This window comes from Centroberyx gerrardi, chromosome 9, assembly GCF_048128805.1.
Source record: "Centroberyx gerrardi isolate f3 chromosome 9, fCenGer3.hap1.cur.20231027, whole genome shotgun sequence".
Lineage (NCBI taxonomy): Eukaryota > Metazoa > Chordata > Actinopteri > Beryciformes > Berycidae > Centroberyx > Centroberyx gerrardi.
The window spans coordinates 12,494,260-12,520,454 of record NC_136005.1 but is presented as its reverse complement, the minus strand read 5'-3'; the positions used below and the strand labels follow the sequence as shown (position 1 = coordinate 12,520,454).

At 42.8% G+C, this 26,195-nt stretch overlaps 2 protein-coding genes and 1 non-coding gene across 3 annotated transcripts; 1 reads left to right on the top strand and 2 right to left on the bottom strand.

Moving 5' to 3' along the window:
• Positions 1 to 461: 461 nt before the first annotated feature.
• On the bottom strand, positions 462 to 6,233 carry hapln4 (hyaluronan and proteoglycan link protein 4). The gene is made up of 7 exons (XM_071926008.2): positions 6,216 to 6,233; positions 5,994 to 6,126; positions 4,543 to 4,732; positions 3,937 to 4,109; positions 3,463 to 3,578; positions 2,824 to 3,010; positions 462 to 853 (listed from the first exon to the last, which is right to left on the bottom strand). The coding sequence occupies exons 1-7, from the start codon at positions 6,231 to 6,233 to the stop codon at positions 462 to 464; spliced, it is 1,209 nt and encodes a 402-aa protein (XP_071782109.1).
• Positions 6,234 to 9,490: 3,257 nt separating this feature from the next.
• On the top strand, positions 9,491 to 9,563 carry trnaa-agc (transfer RNA alanine (anticodon AGC)). Its single transcript has one exon. It is a non-coding gene; the product is annotated as a tRNA-Ala (tRNA).
• Positions 9,564 to 12,141: 2,578 nt separating this feature from the next.
• Positions 12,142 to 24,801, bottom strand: tm6sf2b (transmembrane 6 superfamily member 2b). Its single transcript, XM_071926028.2, has 10 exons — positions 24,604 to 24,801; positions 22,109 to 22,212; positions 19,457 to 19,554; positions 18,886 to 18,989; positions 17,105 to 17,187; positions 16,368 to 16,492; positions 15,797 to 15,898; positions 15,298 to 15,390; positions 13,285 to 13,404; positions 12,142 to 12,444 (listed from the first exon to the last, which is right to left on the bottom strand). The coding sequence occupies exons 1-10, from the start codon at positions 24,681 to 24,683 to the stop codon at positions 12,208 to 12,210; spliced, it is 1,146 nt and encodes a 381-aa protein (XP_071782129.1). The 5' UTR covers positions 24,684 to 24,801; the 3' UTR covers positions 12,142 to 12,207.
• Positions 24,802 to 26,195: the final 1,394 nt, after the last annotated feature.

Genomic DNA, 26,195 nt, shown 5'->3' with positions numbered 1-26,195 from the left:
GAACCACAGGAGGACAACACTGGGGGCCAAACACACCATGCGGTCCTCACACACACACACACACACACACACACACACACACAGAGACACACACACAGACACACACAGGTAAACAAGGACAATCGTGGCAGACTCTCTGATCTGATGTGTGCCTGAGTACAGATCAAGCTGCAGTTTAATCTTCCATTTGCCGCCAACAGATGCACACACACACACACACACTCTCTCTCTCCTTAAGATGATTGACCGACTGGAGACAAAAGGAAAATCACCCTAATAAAGATGTCACCCTTAATTTTACACAGCTTCGCTTCTCCTCTCTGGCAAACCTGCAAATGAGCACATCTTGTCTGTGAGTGTTTTACTTTAAAAGCGATGAATGGAGTCTGGCTGCTAGGCGACAGTTGCTGCAGTAAAATCTAAAATCCCCCCCCCCCCCTCCTGCTCTCAGTTTGTCCACTTTAAATCACTCTGGTGGTATTCATGGGGATGCTGTTGCTGCTCTTCCTCCTTGTGGCGCTCTCCGCGGGGCGTCGTGTCGTTGGAGTACCACCTGCTCCCTCCTCCTTGTTCTTGCGGAAACAGTAGACTCCATAGAGGCGGAACTTCTTATCGGGGAAGCCCAGGTGTCGGACGCCTGGCTGGGGCCCTCCGCAGCGGGAGCGGGGGTTGACTATGGGATAGCGGATGCTGCCGTCCTCCAGCCAGCCGGCCTCACAGCGGTCAAACAGCTGGATCTTCCACGCAGCGTACAGCTGACCCACTTTGGCCACCACCGAGCCGTCGCGGATGCACGCCTTCACCGCCTCCGCATAGTTCACCTTCTTAAACCGTTTCAGGAAGTACACTTTGCCTGAGGGGAGGAAGAGGAAAGGTAGCAGAGAGGAGCAGAGAGGAGATGAGAGGAGAGAAGATGAGAGGAGACGAGAGGAAACAGGCAACAAAGTACATGTTTGTTGTAGGAACATGAGAAAAGGTGAAGGAAAAGAGTTAGAGCGAGAGAAAGTGCATTGTATAAGAGGGCAAGAGGAGTGAAATAGAGAGAGAGAGAGGGAGAGAGAGAGAGAGAGAGAGAGGCCCCTTGAGACAGGCCAAACCTTGAGGGTAGATATTCTCAGTTTTCCTAGCCTCTCCGCCTCAGTGTGTTCAGAATATCAAATCAATCCTACAACCATCTGGGCAGCTGCTCAAAATCGAAAGGCAATACTCTGTCAGTGGACAGCACTCTCACTCAAAATTACTCTTAAAACGCTTCCATTTTTACTTTCATCTCACCTCTGGAGAGACTTCTCGCCCAGCAATATTACAGAAATTGGTATCCTGATTGCTTGAATTGTTTGAACTGAATTGAACCACAATGTAGTTTCTCCAAAGAAAGGGGCAAAGGCTGAGTAACCTAACCAGGAATAAAGAGCAGCTGGTTTCTTCAACAGCAGCAGCTATCATGAAAATCATGCCCACAGCATCAGCCTCGCACTTGGCTCAGCTATCGATTTTCCGCTTGTTTATGTGACTGTTGGCTGTTAGAGAAGCTGAATATTGTCTCATATTTCCCCTGGGGCCATTCAGTAAATACCTTCCAGCTGGACTGAGCTACAGTAGCGGTGACGACCACTGCTCAAGCCCTCTGCTCACAACAGACTGTCCGCAATAATTAACACACAGGGGAAGCCATGAGCCGCCGTTTAAGGTCTCTGTGACACGCTACACCTTTCCCCTCGCTAAGGAAAGGCGCTGGTGCTGCTTCTTTTCTCCAGTTTACATTATCCAATTATGGTTCGCTGTTCAAATGAATACCGCTGTTTTTGATCTAAGAAGAAGAAAATCAATTTTGTTTTGGAATGAATAAAAAGTTTTCATTTCTCTTTCGAACTTCAAAGAGGGGCATGCAGGCTTGAAGTCATAAATCATGTTTTCCAAATTGAATGTTTAAAATTCCCTGGTAAAAAATGAATCATTCTGTCAGGAGTCTTTATACATGTACACTACCGTAGACACTCCTCAGACTACAGTGAACTTTTACTGCCCCAAAAACTAAGTCGGCCTACTACTTTCCCAAGTTTGTTTCGGCTTAGGAACCTGGAGGTGGCATGAGTGACGGAGACACTAGCAGACTCTCTGTGGGAATGTGATGTAAATCAAAGGACTGGGAGATAAAAGGCAGTGTTTGGCACCCAGAAGACACTGCGGTCCTCTTAGCAGGGCAGAATCAACAACAGCCTGATCTAAATCCAATGGCCTTAGGCCTGTTGGATCACAGGCAGAGATCAGAGACAGGGTCCTTATCCCCCTGTGGTCCAGTGCTACCGATACATCCTCATTCTATAGCACAGCATTGTCTCTTCTCCTTCCACTCGTCAGCTTTAAGAAATGCTGACTACTGGGTTGGATATTTGTATGGGAGCAGCTTCATTTGCGTGTATGATACTGTAGACGCACTAGGAAGAGTTTCAGATCTTTTCAGATCAAACGGACTTTCTCTCACACACACACACACACACAAATACACCCACCCATCTCTCTCTATCTATCTCTCTTTCTCTCTCTCTCTCAATTTCAATTTCAATCAGCTTCATTGGCATGATAAGTAATACTTATGTTGCCACAGCTTGCATAAATAATTAATAATCATAAACAAACAAAATGATTATAACAAACTGCAAGAATAACTGTAAACAAATACAAATCAAACTGATTATGTAACGTAAAACACGCAGAGAGATTCACATTAATTCTCATCTTGGTTCCTTTGGCTTTTTTCTTTTTCTGTTTTTTGTTATTTGATACTGTTACAAATATCTCTCAAATATCTCCCTCTCTCACCATTGAGGTTGGAGGTGAAGCAGAAAGCATCGTAGCGCTCGTCCTCCTTGTGTCTGTAGCCGTAGTTGCGGACGCCGGCGGGAGTGTCCTTACGGCCGCACTGGTCTCTGGGATGGGAGATAGGGTACTGGACCGAGCCGTCCTCCAGCCAGCCAGCATTACACCAGTCTAGACCTTCCAGCCAGGCCTGTGGAGGGAGAGATAGGCTAGTGGGGGTCACACTGAAGGATTAGGGATCTTATTAAGAGGAGAAAGAACTCAGTTTATCTCCTCTAACATAAGTCCATTACTGTGGGCCTTGATGCATACGGCTTCTAAAAATAGGAGGACTAACTTCAAGTAAGATCACCGGTCCAATCTTACAGTCATATAATCTTAACTTCAGAATCTCCTATTCTAAAACAGTTTGTGCCTGAGGATTTGAGCTAGTTAGTCACTAGTTACAACTAAAAATGTGTCATCTGGATATATATATCCTAAGGTGCCATGTACGTAGCTCTTTGATCCCAAGAAACCTCTGACAGCATGTACAAAATACTATCTTCTTAATTCTGTGCCTTTTTACCCTAATCTCATTTAGTCTCACTTGAACATGACAGAGTCTCCATGTTTGAACCGTAAGGGACTGCATGAACTCACCTTGTGCAGCTGAGAGTGAGAGGCCAGGATGGCGTCCTGCTGTTTGCAGGCATCCTCAGCCTGGTGGTAGTTGAGCTTATAGCGCCCCACACGGGGGTAGTAGGGAAACACCACTCCTGCAGGATGACAGAAACGGGCCTATTCAACCAACAGATGGGACGTGTAGAACTACATACACTGATATTGTCTGCGTAGTGTTTAATCCTTATTATTATTATGTGTAAAGACTTTCTGGTGTCACTTTCATTTCTGCTGTGTTCTCCTTCTCTTTTGTTCAGTGAGATGCTGTGATATTTATGAATTGCTATGGTCATTCAAACTGTTACACATGACATCATGCACTTGAATGTCACGTAAACTAGAACTTTGACATCACCAGTTATAGATTATACAATCACCCAACTGGCATGGGCTGACTAATTCCGAGCTTCAACAAAACCCCTTCCAACTGGCCTCCAAACCCTAATTCCTGACCTTCTAGGTCAAGGTTGACAAATCCCGTGTCGTCCTCCATGTCATTAGTGACCTCACACTCGTAGCGCCCGTAGTCCTCCAGTGTGACGTTGTGGATGATCACTGAGGCGTCACCCGGTCCCGCCTGCTCCAAAGACACGCGGCCCCGGTACGATCCAAACACACGCTGCTGCCTGGAGGGATGTGAGAGAAATTTGTGAGAGGAAAGTCATTTTATGTCCTTTTTTTATTGTCCTTCATATGAGGAGCTGAGAAGTGTGCATTCTAGTAAAGTGACCTCTATTTCTCTCTTTCCTCTCTTTCCTACTTCTTTTGATTAAATGATTAGGAACAACTTGAGAAATGCTTCAAAAAAGATGTGACATACTATGTGACATACTTTATTTGTAAAGGGAAAAACAGCATTGTACTTAATATGATCTGAGTTGGCTCAGGAAAATGTTTGCTACATTCGGAGCACATGCCACTGAAATAAACTCAATCAAATCAACACATTTTCACACTTCTCAGCATGTTATTAGGTTCTGCCCTACAACTTAGAGACAGGAAAATTCAATTAAAATGAACTGCTTTAAAATGTTAAGCTATTTGAAATACAGACTTTACCTTCCAAGCGCCACAAAAACGTCCACAAACTGCAGCGCGTCTGTCACCTTGGTCCACTTGATGCGGATGCGGGAGGGGTCGGTGCTCTCCGGCTCATGGTGGTACCGGCAGGGCAGAGTGATGGAGCCACCGCGATGCGTCACCACTTTACCAGGAGCCGTCTGCACAATCACTGCACCAGTGTCGTCCTCTACAGGCAGGAAGAGGAGAAGGAAAGGGGGGGTTAGTATCATACTGTATTTTTGGGATTGATAAACCTGTAACATGTTATCTGTGGTGTGAAGCCTCTGATCCTGCTCATTGGCTGCTGGACAACTTCTAGCACTTTTTCAGTGAATTTTGAGAATTTTTTATTCTCAAAGATGCTGCTCTTGGCCAGACCTCTATATTTTCAGTGGTATGACCTGGTTAAATAATAAAAAACTCATAAATGAATACTATGTGTGAAGTGGATACATAAGGATTTCTCCATTATTATACAAAAAATGTGCTGTCTAGTCTATTCACTGCTGTTTGCAATCACCCTTGACACTGACAATAGTTGTAACTATTTGAATTCTTTGTGAACAGATGTAAAATGCTTGTATAATCACACAACGCAATCATTGATTTTCTTTGTGAGGGAGATCATGATGAGATGCCTGGGAAATTGGATTAGTGTCAACTAATAAAGACTGTGCTGTTTTCTTGCGCTGTCACATTAGTGCCTCACCATCTAGCATATCAATAGCAGAGAACATTTTGTGGTGTTGTTTGAGTCCAGCATGGGGCATATTTGCTCCTCTGCCCAGATCTATGATCCACTCCAAATCCTAACCTCAACCTCTGTAGAGACCAATTTACTAAACTGACCCAAGACCAGCGGTAACTACAGGCTTCAACATCCAACTGGGCATTAACAGGGCCTAGTTTGCATTTTGGGCAGACAATTTTCTCAGACTGTGTGTTTGTGTGTATGTGTGCGTGTGTGTGTGTGTGTGTGTGTGTGATGTGCGTGTGCTTATCTGTTCCCTGGGCAACCAAAGCATACACACACAACAAGTGTGGTGCAGACATTTAATGAGAGATTGTAAGAGGTTTTCAGCTATGCTGTGACCAGATAAAGGCACCCACAATTATCCATGGCAGCCAGCAATTAGTCCTGTCAGCTTACTGCTCTCTGCTAGGTTGTTTATCACCAACCAGCCACTAAGGCATCAAGTGCTGTTTAATCAAAACTTTAAACACATTATTTCACAACACTGAAGGCAGTGCAGTGACATACTAAAGACAGACAAAATTGTATAATCACTGACAAATGTGGAGTATCTCCGCCCAGCACTACTGCCATGAAGCAGATAGCTCATCTTAAATATCTCCAGACACATTACAGTAATGCAGATCAGTAGAGGGGGAAGATCTCTTCAGTTCACTTTGCCGGGTGAGTTGTAACATGAAAGGAGAAACGTTACCGAGCACGTGCACCACCTTTCTCCTCCCCTTCTCTATGTCAGCTGGCAGGGACGTCACAGAGAGGGCAAAGGTCAGGATGATAACCATGAAGGACATTTTCACAGGGGTCAGAGGCAGAGGCTGGTTTGAGAGCTGCAGGGAAAGACACGTCAGAGAATTAGGAGTATCATGGGTTTGATGAAAGTGGAGAGCAGTAGGGGATAAGTTAAGGAAGTTGTTACCAGTGTCGATTTAGGCATGGAAATTCTGGTGGGGTCCTAAATACATGATGATGAATTCCAACACTGCAAGACACTATAACCAACACACACACACACACACACACACACACACACACACACACCCTTGAACTTCTACACACAGGATGCACTGCACCTGCAAAAATGCAAATGCAAATCTGTCCCCTGCACTTTTTCTAATGCAAGTCTAGCAGCAAATTAGCAATAGCTCTATAAAACATCTATCTCTACACATGCCAGATTCTCAACTTCATGTGCTAAGCGGTTGTAAAAAGTTCAGCAAGCCAGCAAAAAGGCAGAGGGCAATTGATTACCTCAAATCAAGAAATGTAAGTTGACTTAGATTGCATTTGGTTTAACAGCAAAGATATGTTTTTAAAAAGTTTAGCCTTGTCTACGGTCACCAAGATAACGTTAGCTAGCTACAAACCATAGCTACATAGTTTAACTGACCAGTTCTCAGTCATATGTGTGTAGGAGATAGTCTTTTCAAATCCCAGTCCAACTTTACCAAATCCCAAATTCCATTTTTTTGTTTGCCACTTATTTTCTCTGTATTGCCAATAGAAATAGCAGGGAGCAGGGCAGGAGGCAGCAGGACATGGCCCCGGGAAATAGGTAAGGTTAGCTAAAAAAATCTGCCTGCTATTAGCTAATGTTAGCTAGCTGCGGTTAGCCTGGCTTCATACGGTTAGCTGGTTGACAGTTGTGATATGTATACAGTATTAGGGATACTTTTGTCAGTTTCTACCCACTCAGTTTTTACCAACTCTGGTAAAACTCATTTTACCATTGCTTTGCACTTCTTCCTGCACTGTTATTAGGAGAAGCAGGGAGCAGCAGCTGAGCTCAGGTAAGGAGTAACGTTAACTAACTGGCCAATTAGCTATAGGATAGGTGACACTGAATTTTATATTCTGCTTGATAATTAGCTTGTTACAGATTGGATTTATACAGTTAGCTGGTTGACAGTCATTGTGTTTATTAGCATTTTAGGGCTGCTCTAATCAATTTATTTAAATTTCACCATTGCCTTTCAATTTTTAGCAGCAGGGGTTTATGGATGCATAGTCGGTCGGTCGCTCGCTCTGTTCAGTGTTTACCACTTTATGGTCACGTGGTGAAAGTGTGCCGGAGGGAGTTAGATTGCAGACTGCAGATTGCAATCACGAGATCTGAGTTCGATTCCTGGCAGGGACGCTTCCACAAAATTCAATGTCGCAGGGCTGTTAGACTCTCTTGTTTCTTAACTGTCAATAGAAAGAGCAGGGAACAGCAGGTGATTCTGCACAGGTGAGCAGTAACTTCTTAGTATGGCTAAAGGAAAGAGCTACGTTAAGTATTCTGTTTTTTATTTAGCTAGCGACAGTCAGGCTTCACCAAAGCTGGTTGACAGTCATGGTGTTTATTAGGGATACCCTTCTCAATTTTCTTCAAAAGTAAAGCAATATAGAAAAATATAAAGCAAAGCATTTCCCTTCTTGTTGTATAAGATGATCAGTCAACTTTTTGATATAAATCATAATGCTGAATATGAAATGTATCTATTGTAATAAAATAAGAGAAAACAAACACCTTGTCGTGATCAGGAGTGGTGTGGATAGTGGGTCCCACAAGACAAGTGTTTGGGGAGTTTTGAATGAAACAGGCCCTGATCAGCAGGGGGCGCCATAATAAACAAAGCAGTATGTATACTATAACTGAAATGGCCACTGATTAAAAGGAAATATTGAATTTTCAATAATAGAGAGGATTATGCATTACTGACGACATTGCATTGTTGACACATTGTGTTTTGACAGCCCCAGTAGAGCAATAATAAGTGCATATATCGCTGTTTGTGGTGCTGAAATTTCAGTGTTCTCTGAAGAGGGAAAGGCATGTGCCACAATCATTAATTCAATCATAAATGCAGGCAAGGTCCTGGGTTCACATTTGGGCATGTTACCAATCACCTATGGCAAAGATCAATGTAGGATAGCCGTACTGAAAAACTGACAAACAGTTCCAAGTGAATCCCTCGATTCACTTGTTATTGCCACTAATTCTGGTCAAGTGCCCATTCTCTTTAGACAGGCTCTCTGGATTATGGATGGGAGTGTGTAGTGGATGCACAGAGCACCAGTGGGAGGCTTGTGTGTGAGAGTCTTGACCCAAAATGTAACACCACTGGGCAGTGCTGTATAATCCCAGGGTGAAGGGTGGATGAAGAGAAAAAACAAAAATAGTCCTATTACTGAAGTTACTTGCTCAGATATGAAGGTTGGCTTTTGACCTCATTGTGGGAGGAAAAATCTCATCATAACAACAAAATGTGTGAGTCAAATGGGCTTAGTTATTAAAAGTATTGCTACTGATGAGCACTGCTAGAGGTCTGCATTGTCTGCAGAGTGCTACTTGTTAAAATCACTTCATACGTAATAGAATTGCTGCAGTAGACACGTTTGATCATTAAGATAGGCCTATGAAGCAGAGTAACTAAAGCAACATGCACACTGCACACCAAAACAGCCCTGCTGCATCATTTTCCCTCGGCCTCACACAAGGTTAGTCCAATGAACATCCCCGCAGTTTTCATGCAGTGTAGACGCTGCATAATGCGCAGAGCAGAGCCAAACCATTCGACCGCAGAAGTGAACTTACCATGACTATCAGGATTATTGCCTGAATGAAGTAGATGTGCCGCTGTGCGCCGTTTACTCCCCAGCCAGGCTAATGTTGTTCTGCAGCGGGACTCATCTTCCCCCTGTATCTCTCTTTCTCTCTCTCTCTCTCTCTCTTTCTCTCTCTCTCGCTCTCTCTCTCTCTCTCTCTCTCTCTCTCTCTCTCTCTCACTCACTCACTTGTTTCTTGTCCCATTACTGATCTCTCGCATTGCAGGGGAACCACCGGTGCTGGTGTGTCCCGCAGTCCGGCGATGACGCAGCAGCCATTTGATTGCACAGCTGATGGGTTACAGTGTGTCAGTTTATGTTTGTGTAATTAGAGCCACGACTTCACACAGATTTGCTGCTACAGTGTATCATTCTGTGCACAGCAGCCCGTTAGTGTGTCACTTTATTTGTCTCCACTTCACACAGCCCGCAGTTTGTATCTGTTCGCCCAGTGGAATCTTATTAACATTTGCCTTATAGAAGAACGCAGTTGTGGCTATCAAGGCAAAAACATACGTGCAAGAAACATATGTTGGTAGAGAGACAGAGACTCTTACATATAGTGCAGATTTATATAGCAGGTCCTGTCCATGTGCTGCAGCCGGGGGATTAGCTCAAATGGTAGAGCGCTCGCTTAGCATGCGAGAGGTAGCGGGATCGATGCCCGCATCCTCCAAGTCGTTTTCCATTTATGAGTTTAAGTATGTCAGTGCTGTCAGTGCAACAATCACAATCATTTGCGCCTAATAGGTGGTGACGTTTTATCAGGACTGATCAAAATTCAGAATTGAAATCATCCGAACAACTCTGCAGAAATGAGAACTGTCAAGGTCCAAGATGGGTGAAGACAAGAGAAATCTAGCAATTAACAACTTAGAATGGACTTTATAACCCCATATCTAGTATATGAAGTAAAATCTGCATTGATAAAGTTTAACTGCTTTGATAAATCCTGCCATCACTGCAGTGTGAATTTAGTTAGTGTTGTATTTTTCTTCCCTGTTTAGGCTACCAACCAACAGATCGGAGCTGCAGCTCTCCAGGGCCGGCAGACTGCACAGCTGAGCAGACATCTGCAGCAGAGATCCCTTGCGACTCCCATCATGGGATTACAGAGCTGTTTGGAAAGGCCACATTTGATTTAGAGGCTCTGTCACACACACAGAATGCATCGCTAGCATGTGCAAGCAGCAGCGATGCCACACTTCAGCATGAAAAAGCTGCTGAGGGAGAATGAATTAAATGAGTCTCTCTCTGTTGGCCTATTGCTCAGCTAAGTACAAGGGGTAATTACTTATGAGTGGGCTACTCTGTTATTGATGGGGTAGAGTTGGAGAGAAGGGTTACACAGCTGTTTTAAAGCACATTATCTATCCACTTAAATAACCCCCTCTCTATCTCTGTCACCAAATACTGTGTATTTATTCAAATGTTGTCTGTACTGCATCCAAAACATCGTATCAGGGATATAAATACTGATAGATAGATTCAGCATTTGCCAATTACATTACATGATGATAATCCGTTAAAATATTATGTAAATCCTCTGCCTTTCACACTGAAAAGCAAGCAACCCAAAGTCCCCAAAGGTACAATCTGTGGCTGTGTCGAGACTATTAAAAAAATAACACAAAGCCTTTTTCTGCATATTTTGTCTTCTAATTAAATGTGAGAGAAACCGCTCTCTTCCACTGTCCTTGGTGGTCATTTGAATGTGTTTGTGTTTGCAAACAAAGATATATACAAATCCGAAGGCATTCATTTGATGTCTTTTTAAAAGAGAGCGACGAGTGCAGAGGCAGACAATTTACTGGGCAACCCACACAGAGCGAGCATGCAGCAGCATCTCTCAGTAGAAAAGAAAGGGAGAGGATCAAGGAATGTAAGTAGAGAAGAGATGAAGAGCTTGCAATTTGGCTACACTGGGACAGATAGACAGAGGGAATAGAGGATGGCAGACAGAGACAGTCACAGCATGCCTTGTCTGCCTGTTTAAACTGAGAAAATAAGCCCCCTATTTAAAAGTAAGACAGGCTGGCAGGCGAACAGCAGTGGTACTATTCCATGTGTTCACCAGAGGAGTTGATGAGTGACAAGAGCTGCTGTTGAGGTAAACCCTCCACAGCACACGTTGGCACTACCTTGCCACTCAGCTCTGGATAATGATAAGTGGTAGCTGCTAAAGCTTCTCTCTCTCTTTTATGGTAAAATGAATTCCCTCCTCTCTCTCCTCCTCCTTTCATTTCCTCTCCTTTCCTGTCTCATTCCCCCCAGTGCTTGTGTTTTGATCCCGGAGCAGAAGTGATTTAGAGTAACAATTAAATGAAAAATGACTTTTTCACCTCGGTAACTAATTCTCCGAACCACAATGTTCATCTATTTAACAATAAATGCCCCCAAAATTTACAGAATTTTCATATTTTTATATCAAAATCTCATTACTTGCACTTCCTGGAAAATGGCTTTTGAAGTTCAAGTTCAGCTTTTTAGTGGTTATTTCATGGTGTACCAGTAGGTGCACATAAATATTTCAACCAGCAATACCATCACAGATTTTTGATCAACCCCACCTCCACCCCACATCCCCCTCCATCATATAAAACCTGCAACTTCACAACTTTCAAAGTCACACGAGTGGCAGCATGGTACAACAGGGCATTTTTGGGTGCTCACCCCTGAAAACCCTGTTTCCTTTTCCGAAGACACCATGGTTATGTCCTGGTGGCTGGAGCTTTTCTTTTTTTTCACTTTTTTTTTTGTCACTTTCCATATTTATTGTGGTCCAACCCGTCCAGGTTTTGAACAGTCCCTCCCCGAGTTATGTCCCACCTCAACATCCCGTTTCAACCACTGAAATGTAATTTCCTTGTGACTTTAAGGAATGACTGAAGTTATATTGGACGGGGAGTGTTCAATACTCCTTGTATTCACAATGAAAAGAGAGGATGGTGTGCTTTAAGTCTCATTCCGCTCTTCTCAATGTTCTGTGTTGACTCTGTAAGTGTAAGGTGTAAGGAATAGTGGACAGTTCCTCTGAACCCGTAAAAGGCAAACACTCTAGTTTATATACACAGTAAACTCAATTGCAATGACACTACAAATGCCTGGAATGACAGGAGATGACCATTTATGCATGTTTAAGGAAATAAAGTGTTGAAAGCAAAAAATGACCACTACATCCAGAGCTGTTGAGTAAAACAACCGTATATTTTGACATGTGAACAAGGCACTTGAAATAAAGCATTATTGCATTTTTAAGTTAAATTCTTCAAGAATCATTGGTTATGTCACTTGTACCGGCCGGAGAATATTAAGAATTATCATTTGTCTTTGTATTTGGTGTCTTTCTCCTCGCTGTTCGGCAGACCCGTCTGCCCAGGGAAGGGGGCGATCTTCAGGAAGAAATAGGGGTTACTGTGAACCCGCATGGCCACCAGGATGGGCGTGGCTGCATAGAGCAGGTTAGCTGCCAGCACAGACCAGAAGGCGTCACCTGGGATACGAAATGGAGCTGTGGTACGAGAATGGAGGGACGCCCCGATGTGGGCCCACTGGCACTGGGAGGAGGAAGAGAAACGGAGACGATGAGAGAGGAAACTGAAGGATTCACTGAAGTTGTTGTGTTTTTACCAGCTATCACACTGACAAATGCTGAGAAATGTGCAAGATTTAAATCTACAAAACACTAATGCTGCATATTGTAACTAGCATGACTGGTCATATGCTGTATTCACACAGATGGCAGTTCATTTGATTGCTCAACGTTTCTTTCCCCAGCCCCTCGAGGGGAATAACTTTGAATGAGGCACTTGGAGTCTCTTCCACAGTCATTAGTCCACAGATAGTGGTATACAGAACAGGGGCCTCACAGGGAACACAAAGCGCTGGGTGCAGAACAGTAGACACACTTATAGACACTCGCATAGACTTAGCTAGCTGGCTGTTCACAGGAGTCTTTTGATTAACCAAGGCTAAATCCCAAGGCTGTCCTGCCCCCATGCTAAAGAGGAGAGAGAGGGTGAAATCTGCAGCCTCTTATCTAATATTGGCTTTGATCAAGGGCTTCCTGTTCTCATGGCTCCACTCCTATCAGATCAATAAGGAGAGGAAACGCCATCAGCCTGTTTATTACAGAAAATATGCCTCTCGGGGATAAATGTGGTTGGTTGTTTGGGGTGAGAACTCCAGGAAGTGGTTCTTAGGATGAGAGCTCAGTACAATGAGTTTTATGTATCAGACCTCTTTGATGGAGTGTTAAATCAATCAGAGAAGTGATGAAAACATCATTTAATGCATTGCATCGAGCTGTGAATACAACCCACATCCCAACACCTGTATGCTAAAATATGTATTCTGATCCATTTTCACCGATTGACTGTTTCTCTTCATGGTCTTACCTGGATCATAGCTCCGGCGAAGAACACAGTCCAGTCTGACATCCATGTGCAGCCCGGCTTGAGGAGACCATAAACAAGCGCACCCAAGATGGGCAGCCCATAGAAGAAAAAGTGCAGCATCTATAAAAACAAGGACAACATCATGGAAGGTCAGAACAGTCCCTGTTGTCTCCTTTCTTTCCCCTACACCTGCTTTCATATTTATGCTATACTTGTGGAATTGGGTATAGTTTACAGTGGCAGCCATTGTATAAATACCTGATCATGCATCTATCCTATATAAGTATTGCAGCAGCTAGTGCAGCCTATTGCTTGTCAGATGTTCTGAAGTAGAGCTCAACAGCCTTATAAGACAGAACCGAGTCTCAAAAACAACATGTTGCCAGATGATATCTTGTGCCTTCTAGCTGCTGAAAAGAGAATTAGCAAAATGTAAATGTTCTGATCAAGGGACACAGGGACTTGAATGGCTTGGATCTGTATTTGACATACATAAATTAAATTCTGTGGTTTTATATCCATGTGGGCGAGTGGCTGATAGCATATTCCAGTGAGTAGGATTCTGGATGCAGTGAAAAGTGTCTAACAGAGTGCAGAGAGACTTTCCCCTCCGTGACTGGCCGTCTGTGTTGTTGCTGGGCCCCGACCAACACTCCAGCAGACAATTAATACAGTACATCCTCATTCTCCTCTGGGCTACACCGCACTCCAGCTACTCACACTGAATACTGAAAAGGGCTGCTTAAAGCAGGAAATACAATCACACACACCCTCAGAGCAAAGTCACACAATTTACACCTCTCTCTCTCTCTCCCCTTCTTTCTCTCACTCTCTTCTTCTCTCTCTTTTTTTTTTTCTCTGTATCTAACACTCAAACACTCTCACACGCACATTTGCACCCTCAGCGCAAATTAGAAGTTACGTACAAGGGTCATTACAGGGACTCTCTTGACCTTCAACTTAAAATATTTGGTGCATGAAAGCCAGTTTGCCACTTTATAATAGCTTCAAATTACACCACTGAACAGTGTCTTTTCATTCTCGGTCTGAGGTCTAGAGGAATTCTAATGAGTTGAGCCTAGGGTCTGAAAGCCAATCATATATGCCCTTCAGACTTTTGTTTGAGTGTCTTTCTAGTGCCGCCACGGTCATCTGTCACATGTGGTTTATCATCATCAATGATTAAAAAGGTCGGTCAACGCAAGAACAGTGTAACCCTGTGCAACTAGACCAATCCTCATTTCATCTCTTCACACCCTCACACACACACACACACACACATGAACCCGCCATCCAAGGCTGGACACACACACACAAATGCACACAAACACAAAGATTCGCAAATGGCACTAACCAAGGCCCACTTTCACATGCTACACACACACACACACACACACCTCCCACCCAGTGAGATGCTGATGGGGGGCTTTGGGGGAAGGATTAGCTTATCAAGTTCTCAGCATGCAGTTCGTCTGCCTGATCAATGACTTGCCATTGTGCCTGGACTGCAGCCTCGGCAAGGTCTTCGGATAACCTATTGACAAGGCTATGTAAGCCTAACAAAACACAACAAAACCCACAACGACATAGGGTCAGGAGAAGAAGGGAAGAAAAGCGATACCACCACCAGTCACAACAGCAGTCTGTTCCCCAGCTTAAACAAATGAGAGAGAGACAAGGATGCGCTGGCCTCTCACCCCTCGCTCATTGTTGCTGTAATGATGAAAAATGGCTCTGTAATCAGCTGTGAGAGATACACAGAGGGAAGAGGAGATAGGGGCAAGCTTCCAGCCCACTCGGTGATATCTGTGAAAATACAGGTCCATTATGTGGTTGGATATTTAAAACAGAATGGAGAGGACCATTTAGGAGAGCTTCGGGTGCTGCTGCAGCAGACAGAGTGACTGAGTGTGGAGTGTGTGTGTGTGTGAGTGAGATAGAGAAGTGGAAGGAGAGAGACAGAGATGCAGAGAGAGAGAGAGAGACAGACAGAAAAAGAAAAAAAGGACCTACCATAACTCTGGGGTAGCCCACAGGATCCTTCAGGTAGGGTTCATACTGCTTCAGGTAGATGGAACAGGCTTCTAGTGGAGAGTCAAGAGCCACCTAGGTGCACACACACACACACACACGCACACACAGAGGAGGATTTTGCTTATATTATACAAGCTAATTAAGATGACACATTGAATATGGCTCAATGCCCTCTTAAAATCACATGAAATGTCCAACGCGTAGTAATTATGTTGAGATACATAATCCATACATCATTGCACAAGCCTCTAAAGCCAGATCTTATTTAGCAAATAAACGCATAACGCTCCCATGTGGCTCAATTAGTTGAACATATTGCTTGTGAAAGCAAAGTCGTAGATATGAACGCTTCACAAACTCCCTGAATGCCATTGCGGGCTAAATGATAAAACATGTCTCGCTCAGTTGTAAATGTTACGGTCGTGCCCTAATTCTATTCTGCCCACAGACATGTATTTATTCAGTCTGCCTCACTCACCAAGCCTCTGAGGATGGTGAAGGCCATGGCGGCTAACAGCAGCAGTACCAGGATGAGGTCCAGGGGGCGCCAGATCAGCTTCATGCTCTGAGCATGCTGGGCCTGTGGGGAGAAGCCAGCACAAGGTCATGGTTTCAGTGGTTTACTCTCACTTTAATGAGACCAGTGCCTCCATCACACAGTGGAAGAGCATGAGGCGTTTCTCTCTCTAGAGGTTTCCACAGTACCACACTTAAAGAAAGAAAAATCACCTAAAAAGGAATGACAGCTGATTTTGCCACGGATATATTTTATCTGGTAAATGTGGCTTGTTTTCCTAGCTACACACAATCAAGATTCATCTTTTATCTTGTTATTGTTAATGTTCTTATTTTACTGGGATTTTAACTCAGGGTGTAAGATAAGATGAAAAGTAATGATCCCCATGGGGAAATTGAGAAGGGGGCATACGCTGTACTGTGTACACTGTACACTGTACTGGAAGATGCTCTGGTTAAATACAACCAGCAAACACTGTTGCTTTTCAAACCTGTCCCCCATACATATCAAGGTCTTCCCATTGTTGCCTTACATTGTATCCACCAATCAGTGGTCTGTCTTTGGGCCTGGTGAACAGTTTGATGGCTCCCCATACAGGCATCAGAAGGAAGACAAAGTTGAGCCAGAAGACTGGACGAATTTCTGACCCATATTTACCTAGAGAGAGAGAGAGAGAGAGAGAGAGAGAGAGACAGAGAGAGAGACAGAGTTTTGCCAACTGTGTTCGTGACCAATGAGGGGTTTTCAAGTGGAGCAGCCTGGCTATTTTTAATCTATGTTAAATGTTGACATACTTCCATGAGGTTTACATGATGAATTAATAAGACCTCTGCCATAAACAACAAATTCACATGAACACATCTTCAACCATTTATTTCCTCCCACCTGCATACACACAGACAAAGACACACATACACACACCTCCGAATGTAATTCAGTTCAATAAACTTCCTAATAAAACCTCTATGGGGCACTTCAAGCAGAAGCATATGTCTATAATAGCAAAACAGAACAGAACGACACATTGCCTGTAGACAAGTTTGATCTTCTGACATTTATGTATGCGGTTTGAAATGCCAACAACAGATGCTTTAAGTCTGTTTTCTGCTTTGTTCTGTGGGTTGCGACGGCAAGCGAGGCATGGGGCGGTTGTGTATTCTGTTGGCAGGCTGAACTGTGACACTGATGCTACACGGCAGTGCAGATGTTCACTTGATTAAAGCCTGTCATCGTGGGACCGGTAGAGAGGGAATAGAAGATGAGGCTCACCTGCCACTATCCCGGCAATAAACACACTCATGTTGGCACACAAAGAGCCGGCCCAGAACAAGCCGAGGGTACGGTAGGACTTCCTAGGAGAGAAACCAAAACACATGACAAGCACAAAAGGCGGTTGTACCTATTGTTTGGATAGAAGGTGCGATAATATGAATCAGTACGAGCATGTTTATAGGTCAGTTAGAATCAGAATCAGAATCAGAAACAGGTTTATTGCCAAGTAAGTTTTCACAATACAAGGAATTTGCCTTGGTATGTAGGTGCATACAATAAACATGGAGAAAAATAAGAAAGTAGAAGTAAAAAACACAAGAAGTGCTGCAAGTCAAAAAGTCAAGAACATAAATATAAAAAACAAAGATAGAGATATTTACAATACAGAATATGAAAAAATATAATAAAAAAATGTGCAATATATCTGCTTTTAAAGTGAAATGAAAAAGCTGTACAGTTTGTGCAGGAATGTGCAAAATATTGACCAGAGAATGTGCAAAGGTTAACAGTATGAAGTATAGAGAATATGTTCACTGTACAGAGATCAAAAGATGTCCAAAAAGATGTGCGTTAATGTAACGCATAAATGTAATGCATTGAGTAGGGGCAACACATAACACAAATGTGGCGTCCAAGAACTTCACATACATCTATCTCATATAGTGATGATGTAATACAAAGCGTAGCGCAATTTTTCCCAGTGGGAAAAAGGCTGACAGCGATTCAAAGAAGATCTCATTTCCATCATAGCACCTAGCCTGAGGCGGTGCGCGCTCTGAACTCTTGAACTCACTGACTGCACTTTATGACTAACTCACTCTAGAGAAAACTCCCTTTTTTTATAATATAGTTTTATTCAGGCTGATGTGAGGTGTAATAAATGAACCTGATGAAGCCTAGAGGTGAAATGCATTGTTCACTCAATTGTATTTATTGTTAAAACATTAAATATATGAAAATAATAGATGGGTCTGAAGCCTATCAGTGTGCTGTACAGAGAACTATTCCTGCTCAAATCAACACCTGTGAAAAGCACTGCTGTGCCCAGGGCTTCTACAGCCTATTGGTTGTATAAATGTTTGCAATTATGTTTTTTTCAATATAAGTATGCACCTAGACAAAGTCCTGTCATTCTTCAATTGATGTGGCAATAAAATCTTGAATTTCAATTTCACTCCTATTTCAGCTAATGTAAAAAAGACTTCCGCACACTGTTTCAGACTTGCATTTAAAACTTTATATGCAACATTTCGGTCATCTGACCTTCATCAGGCATAAATTCAACCATGTAGGTACATCAATATATACACCCCCACCAATGACAAACGACCAATCAGATCAGTTCACTGGGCTAAATTACAGGTCAGTCTAATAGGACTGATTAACACAGGTACAGGTCCCTATCCAATGTCAGTGGAGCTCCACCTGGAGGCTGAATACATCCCAAATATATGGCCAACAAAAGGGGAGGTCCCTATAAACAAAGGGAGGGACATATAGGCCTATACTTATAACTGATCTGATTGGTCATTTGTCATTGGTGGGGGGTATATATATATGTTGATGTGCCTGAATTTATGCCTGATGAAGGTCTGACAACCGAAACGTCGCATATAAAGTTTTAACTGCAAGTCTGAAGCAGTGTGCAGGAGTCTTTTTGTACATTGTATGTATGTTTTTCCTTCTACACACCTGCCATCTACCTATTCTAGAGGTGTGCAAAAGTACTTTTTTCATACGCCTGTTTCAGTTGACATGACTAGCAGACCAGCACCTACCTGTCTGTTATCCTGCTGATCATCATCAGGTACATGACGAAGTGAGCTATTCCATCCCAGTAACACATCATGATGGCATAGGCTGTGCCCAGGTACGGCTCTCCCTAGAACAAGACATCACACATACACACATACAGAATATATACAGAATATATACTTATACATATCAGTTGTCTGTGCTGTGAATGAATGTTTTCCTGGGCAGTATTGTTCAGATCTCACTCTCTCTGCTTGCTCTCTCTCTCTTTGTGCTACAGTAGGTAATGTTGTGTTGTATGAAACCCTCTCTAGTCTCTGCCAGCGCGTCCCTCTCTCAAGCTATCTGGATATCACAAGTATCACAAGTTCCTTTTTAAATCAGATGTCATTTGAAAAAGAGATGAAACACTGAAAGAGTTCAGTTAAGTTTGAATGAAAATAAAATAAGCATGAATTCCGCATGATATGAAACAGTCTTCGCGGAAAAAATATTCTTCAGACATTTTTAGTCCAGGCACAGACTTCCTCACCTGGTGCACGAGACACAAAATGTCATATCAGTGTATTCTGGATGTGACATTAAGGAATTTACCGTTTTCTGGTAGAATTCCATAAAGCCAGAGAGAATGCCATCATACTCCAAGGCGCTCGTCAGGTCAATGATACAAGTAAAGGAGAACTCAGCAAACACTGCAAAGGAAAGGCCACGTCAGTATAGAGAAACAGTAACACATTCTGGCTGAACCTGGACATGAAAAAAAAAAGCTTTATTCTGAAAGCCATTTCATTTCTGTCACACAACTGAAAATAACTTGAATTAATGCATTTTTTTCCACTCAGCCTACACTGATTGCAACTGTAGAATATTTTCCTGCTCCACACTCAAGAAGAACCTCTTTCAATTAGTTGCAGATTTCAGCTCAGGAAATCTTGAGATGTTCAGCAGCTTGGTCGGTGGAACAAATGTCATTCAGTTGTCAGTATGATTGTGATGGAAAGCTTTGCTCTCTTCTATGTAATTACTCAATCTGCCTCTTTTGAAAACTGAATTAAAGAGTATTAGCCTCCATCTCTGATAAAGAACGTCGAGACTGGAATGGTTGACAGACTCGTGTCTCTTGAACTGCTCTCTGGCTCCCCCTCTCTCCCTCCCTCTCCAGCCTCTGTATTCACCATCTACTTAAGTTCAAAATATTTTCCTCCAACCAGCTAGCCATTGATTTCTGGGGCAGTGTGGGGAGATAACGATGTCTTCTTGCGGTGAGGTAGGTTGGAGGCAGATTCATATTGGGAGCCAGCCTTGTCCTCGGGTTAAGAGCCCAGCCGAGTCGAAAGGCCAAGGACACAACCAAGAATTTCCAGCTCCCAGTGTGGAGCCACACAAAAACTAATGAGTGGCATGGAATAGAAAGAGACGGGTCCTGCTACTCAGGAATAAAAAAAACCCACACAGATAAAGCTGGTAAAATGCTGCTATAGACAGTTTTCTCCATCGTTCTACTCCCTGTGGCCTTTTTACAAGAAATTGAGCCAAAAATGTTATTTGTTACATGTTACTCAAACGATATACTTCACTGATACGCAACTAATTCACTAAAGAGCTACTTGCATCTTGCTTGGCTGGGTGTGCATCTCTCAAATGCAGCCCCATGGGGCCAATTGATACTCAAAGCAAGATGTTGGGTATGATGGAAAAAGATGGGAAAATAGGGTTCAGATTGCAAATATCTGCAGTTATGCTTGAACTCATTTTTGCTCGTATGTATATAATCTTTGCATTATGTCTTAATTGCTGTACCTGTGCTTGTCCACCTGTCCTGTGAGGTCTGGTCAAATTAATATACCTTATTTATTGTGGTAAATCTGTGTTCACTGTGTGTGTAATGGGAAGAGCATAAATTGTCTTGTACTTGCTATGCTATGTTCTTGACAAATAAAGTTATTCTAATCCTGATTCTGTCTTGTACACTGAGAGGCTGACAGTCTGACAGCTAGCTGTTTATTTGTACATCTCCCATGGCTAAAAATATGTACGATCCGTCTTCTGTTGAAAATAAGACAATAAATGTGCAAAATGGTGGCGGACACAGTATTCTAGAGGCTTAGAGAGTACCATTTACGATTGGAATCGGTTTACAAGGAACGGCTATAAAAATCCAATTACAAGGATCTGCTAAAGACATCTATGTGTGTGTGTTGTGACTGGGGGTCTCTCTGCAAATACAAGGGCTTAAACAGCTGTATCACATCTCCCCCTATCTGTCCTTCACACACACACACACACACACACACATATGCCCCCCCACACCTCATGTACCAGTGTCTCTGTTATCCTCAGGAGGACCAGGTTTATCGCTGACATCTAACAGGTGAGATAGGAGGGGGATTACGGTTCTCTATCATAGAGAAGAGCCAGACGCAGCCCTGGCTTCATCCCTGTAGCGCTCTCTCTTACAGCGGTGGCATTACCCTGGGCGCCGGCTATATTACCTCCTTTTTGTCCCACTGGCATAGCCCCTGGTATCGGTTAGAGGGAAATGTTTGTGCCGGCACCCTTGGCTAGAAACGGAGAACATAGTTTGACCACGTCGAGGTGAGGCGCTGGGCTGGGTAAGTCGCTGTAGGAAAGCTTAATTAAAGGTGTATGAAAGGTGTGTGAGCTGCTAAAAATGGAGAGCGGACCTCCACTGCGTAACCGAACTGAATACAGAAATCGTCCTATAGAATATTCATTGGGGGAGGCATTCATGGAAAAACACAGGAGTAGTGATTATGGAGTCTGGTCCTGCATGACTGTTTTCAAATGACTGTCTTTTGGGGTGGATGAGCTAAAAAGTTAAGTCAAAGTGCCATGAAGGTCCTCAGGTTGGTGTGTCAAGTATCTAGAATCCAAAAATCAAGCCTACAATGTTTTCGGCCCCACCTGGTATAAGAGGAAATACAGATGGCTTCAGGGTCACCCATGCCACAGAAAAGCAAGTCTGGGCTCAGCTTTGCTCTGAGCCTGATCAGCGTAAGCAGCTTTCTTACGTATCAGGGTGAAATCACAATGAACACAATTCATCTTTTCACTCCCAACACAGTGAGTAGCGAGAGAAAGTTCTAGAAATTCTTTCTCGGGCATTGGAATCAGCCCCAGAACAATACATAGTAGTCATTAACCTTTCAGTATAGTCAGTGTAATGTAAGCGTTTTGTAATCTATTTCAAGCATGTTGGGAAATATGCGTAAGTATGTACATTACCAAAGAATAAGGCGTCTTTAGGCGGGTTGCCACGGGTGATGAGGAAGTAGAACAGAAAGACGACCACCAACACAGCAATTCCAATCTCCAACACCACATACGGCCTGTGGAACCAGACAGATTAACTGTTATCTATGAAAAGTAATAACACGTTATCCGTATTCTTAGTACAACCTCAGTGCTTGCACTCCGTACTTTTAGACAGCAATCTCCCTCTGATTTTCTGCCTCATTCTCTTTTCTAATTAGTTTCTCCCATGGAAGTTGTGCCAGTCTCCTCTGCAGTGCTAAATTAGTGAACGATGATGAATGGGAAGACAGAGAGAATGATAATTATGCAACACCGCGAGTGAGAACCAGGAGAAATAATGCAGAGGTGTGTGGGAAAGCTAGTGATACATGCACTGGATCCAGCCAGAGCAGAGAGGCAGCTGGTGTTGTGCAGTTTGTCTGCATGCTAAATCCTCACATTGAATTTACCCTCCTGATCTACAGACATCTCAGGTTGCTCTTTAAAATACAGAGCACAAGTATTAACTTCGTATTTCATCTACAAGCTTTTAAGGATAGATAGATTGTTCAGTTTCAGGTGTCAATTGGTCAAAGTCCTGACACTTTTAAATGTACTTGGCAACTGAAACTGATTCTGATTCTCATTCTGTTTCCGTTTTGCTGGCACTGGCACTGACCTAAGAAAACAAAACTATCAGTGTGCCAAAAATCCACTTTTCAATAGATCTCTTCTCAGTGTATTAATGAGGTAACATTGGACTACATGGTATGTTCAAAATGTTCAGTTAGCTCACTAGTCTTATCAGGGAATCCAAGTTGTATCACTTTCTAGGACAAAGTTACCAATGATGGTATTGAGTCATGTCATATATATTTCTAATATGCTCTAGATCCATAGGAAGCCCAGATGAGCATGTTTGCCTAGTTAAACCCAAAGCCTGCAGCATTACATCTCTCATATTGCTCTGGTGGTACTGTATGCCTGGCAGTGGCTTAAAAGCACAGCTTTACAAAGACTTAATCAATCATTGGCGGAGGTGTGGGAAGCAGCAAGCTAAGGCCATGTTAGTTCAGCACTGCCCTCCATGTTTAGCGGTCAAAGGTACCACTGCCTTGCAATGGAAAAGATTAATGTGTTCAAGGCATCTCCCAGTAAACAAAATTACTTCCTTGCAAACTCACAATGTGTGCACACAGAAGCCAAACAAATGCTGGGAGACCAAAGGGAAGCTCCCTTGCTACCTCTCCAATTCAACAGCACGGGAAGATTTATGCACACAATACTGTTTGTTTGCAGAGTGGAAGAGCGCAAGGCATATTGTATGTCAGGAGCAATTTATCAAACTCTTCTGCGCAGTCTGTATTGATTGTCAATGTCCACACACTCGAAAGGGTTCCAGCAGAGATATTCACAGAGGAGAAGTGTAGACGTCTGTCGGAAATGAGAAATATCCAGTACTCAGAACTGTGAGAGAGGAGTGAAACGTGTATCACCATCTCTCTCTGTAACTACAGCCCAGCTACTGTTGCAGTATGCTCAACATCAATTGCAGGCAATAATATGCCATGATGAAAGGCAATACCCCTGTAAACAGGCAAAACAGACAAGGCTTTGATGAGAAAAGGAGAACTTATGGCTTAAAAAAAACAATGATCTCCTGAACTATATTAGATGAACTGCACAAATTCTGTTCCTATGGCATCTTTTGATTTGTTCCCTATTCATTCTCTTGCCCCACCGTATAATCTCAAGTTTCATCATTCAATGATTTACACAACTAGGCAGAATTGGCAAATACAATCTATAAATTGAACTCAGGGAATTACTGGTTCTCCACATGGCCAAGGATTTATGAGCTGTTTACAGTCAAATGTATGTAAGAATTTGTCTTCAGTTTTGAGCTTATAGTGTCCTCAAGTGGTGGTAAAGTGTACTGTCTGTCATCCAATGATATGCTGAGCATCACCTGCACCATTATATTGTTATAATCATATAATAATTATAATTCTAACAAATGTTGTTATACTATAACAATGCATGTTCATAAACAAGCTTTTTCCCCAAAAGATCTGTTTTAAAATTTGGACTGAAGGACTTATGCAGCCTGGGTTAGAAATTAACTTAGCATTTTTTGCCCAATGATTTTCAGGGGCATCTTGGTTCTTTTCAGGATCAATTTTGTTGAGATCTGAAATAATACATTTGCATTGCATATTGGTGAATAAACACCCAATTTGTACCACTAAGATTTGTTGTATTTCAAATCACAACATCACTCTCCCACAGGGGAGAATAGTCACATTCACGTGTGAATAAATGACAACTCGATGATTTTTAAGATCATGGAATTTTATGAACTTTCAAGGCTATTTTTGCTCCAACCCCCTGTTAATTTCTGACCCTGATGAATACGTATACATATTATTTTCACAGAGAAATAGTTTGACTGATAGAGTAAGAAAAGGGTAAATGTTATGACTTACTCTTGAAACTCTGGGATGGTGTTCATTGCATAAAGGATGCCAAGGGCAGAAAATGAAAATAAAAACACTAAGGTCTCCATCTCTTCAAACGTTGCTCAACCCCCCTCCCTGGAATCCAAGCACTATTGGAAATATAATACAGTTAGTTTGAAGTCAGTTATAATACCAGTTCCAGCAAATGCCTGTAAGAACACTAGAAACACAAGAGCAAATCAATTACCAAAATAATGCCTAAACATCACTATATTTATAAAAACTGGAAGTAGCCTGATAAAAGAAAAATAATATTTTCTGGAAAAATACATTAAATATGTGAACTCAAATCCAAATGTCAGAATGATATCTGCAGTTTTGTATAGATTGGAAAAGAAAAACAGCGCGTGCTCTTACCGTCTGGCTAGTCTTTTGGTGGATTTATCAAATTACGGCCGGCCTGAGGCAGACACAGCCTTTACAGGGGAAATAATGAACTGAAGACAAAGAAGCTTTTGGGGGAAAGTTATGCAATTTGGTTGTGTCAGAGATTTGCATAAGTCGTATTAGGGAGTGCGTTCCACTTTATGAAGCACCTCACTTTCAAGTCACATTGACTCGTGATTAACAGCGCACTATGAATGTGGGCACATAATCTCTCTTTTGTCGACCCAATTTCACTCAGTGGTTTACGTATAGCCGTCTATAATGTGTTCACAAATACTCCCAGTGTTCATGGATTTGTGTGACAATTCTATAAGATTGATTTTTTTCACTGGTATTGCTCAATTGGCTTTGAGTGTTTGGCACGGTCAAAATCGAGCTCAATTCAAACAAAGTGTTTGCGGGACGCTTCCAGTAGAGTGCGCCAAATTCAAACTTTAAGAGCAGACAGCCCATCTGGGAAATAAAGCTTTGGATGGACAGTGTAATCACTCTTGAGATATAGGCTAAATATAAGATATGCTCTGTAGTGTGAAAGATTAAAATGTTATTGCCATTGCCACCCTACGTTGTGTTAGGAATCAACATCACACACTGTGACACAGGTATCTGCTCTTATTATGTTGAACCAACACACTGATACAGTGAAACTAGGCTACTGAAGACTACACCAGCAATGAATTGGTCTCAACTGAGGAGGTCTTTATTGTTGAGCTGATGTGCATCACTTACACAGGTGCAACTAAAAGGTGCCACTGCACATTCATCATGCTTTTACATTCTGCATCATCACCCACTGCATTGCTGACTCAGGACAATACCACAGCATCAGAGAGGGAAGACAACGCACATGGCCTGTCAGTTTGTTTCATGAGCCCCTCCTTGAACTTCAACACACACACACACACACACACAAACACACACACAAACACAGACACACACACACACACACACACGCTGTGCCCCCTGCCTCCCACCACCTCCCTTTGTTGGGAAAGGGGGGACTGTAATACCAGGAAAGCAGTGGCCGTGTGTGTTTACTGGAAACAACTGGAGCTCTTCCAATTGCATCGTTCAATAACTCAGAGTGGACAGATGGATGCCAAAATGAGACAGCGACCTGGAAGAGGATAAACACATACTCTGTTTAACATCTAAAGTAAAATAAGAGAAGC

Coding starts and splice junctions, on each gene's coding strand:
- tm6sf2b (XM_071926028.2), bottom strand. CDS start 24,683: ATGGAGACCTTAGTGTTTTTATTTTCATTTTCTGCCCTTGGCATCCTT. Junction 17,188..18,885: donor ATCAGCAGGATAACAGACAG/GTAGGTGCTGGT, acceptor TTTCTCTCCTAG/GAAGTCCTACCGTACCCTCG. Junction 13,405..15,297: donor TGGGCTACCCCAGAGTTATG/GTAGGTCCTTTT, acceptor TTGTTTTTATAG/ATGCTGCACTTTTTCTTCTA.
- hapln4 (XM_071926008.2), bottom strand. Junction 4,733..5,993: donor AAAGGTGGTGCACGTGCTCG/GTAACGTTTCTC, acceptor TCCTGCCTGTAG/AGGACGACACTGGTGCAGTG. Junction 854..2,823: donor CTTCACCTCCAACCTCAATG/GTGAGAGAGGGA, acceptor TCCTCCCCTCAG/GCAAAGTGTACTTCCTGAAA.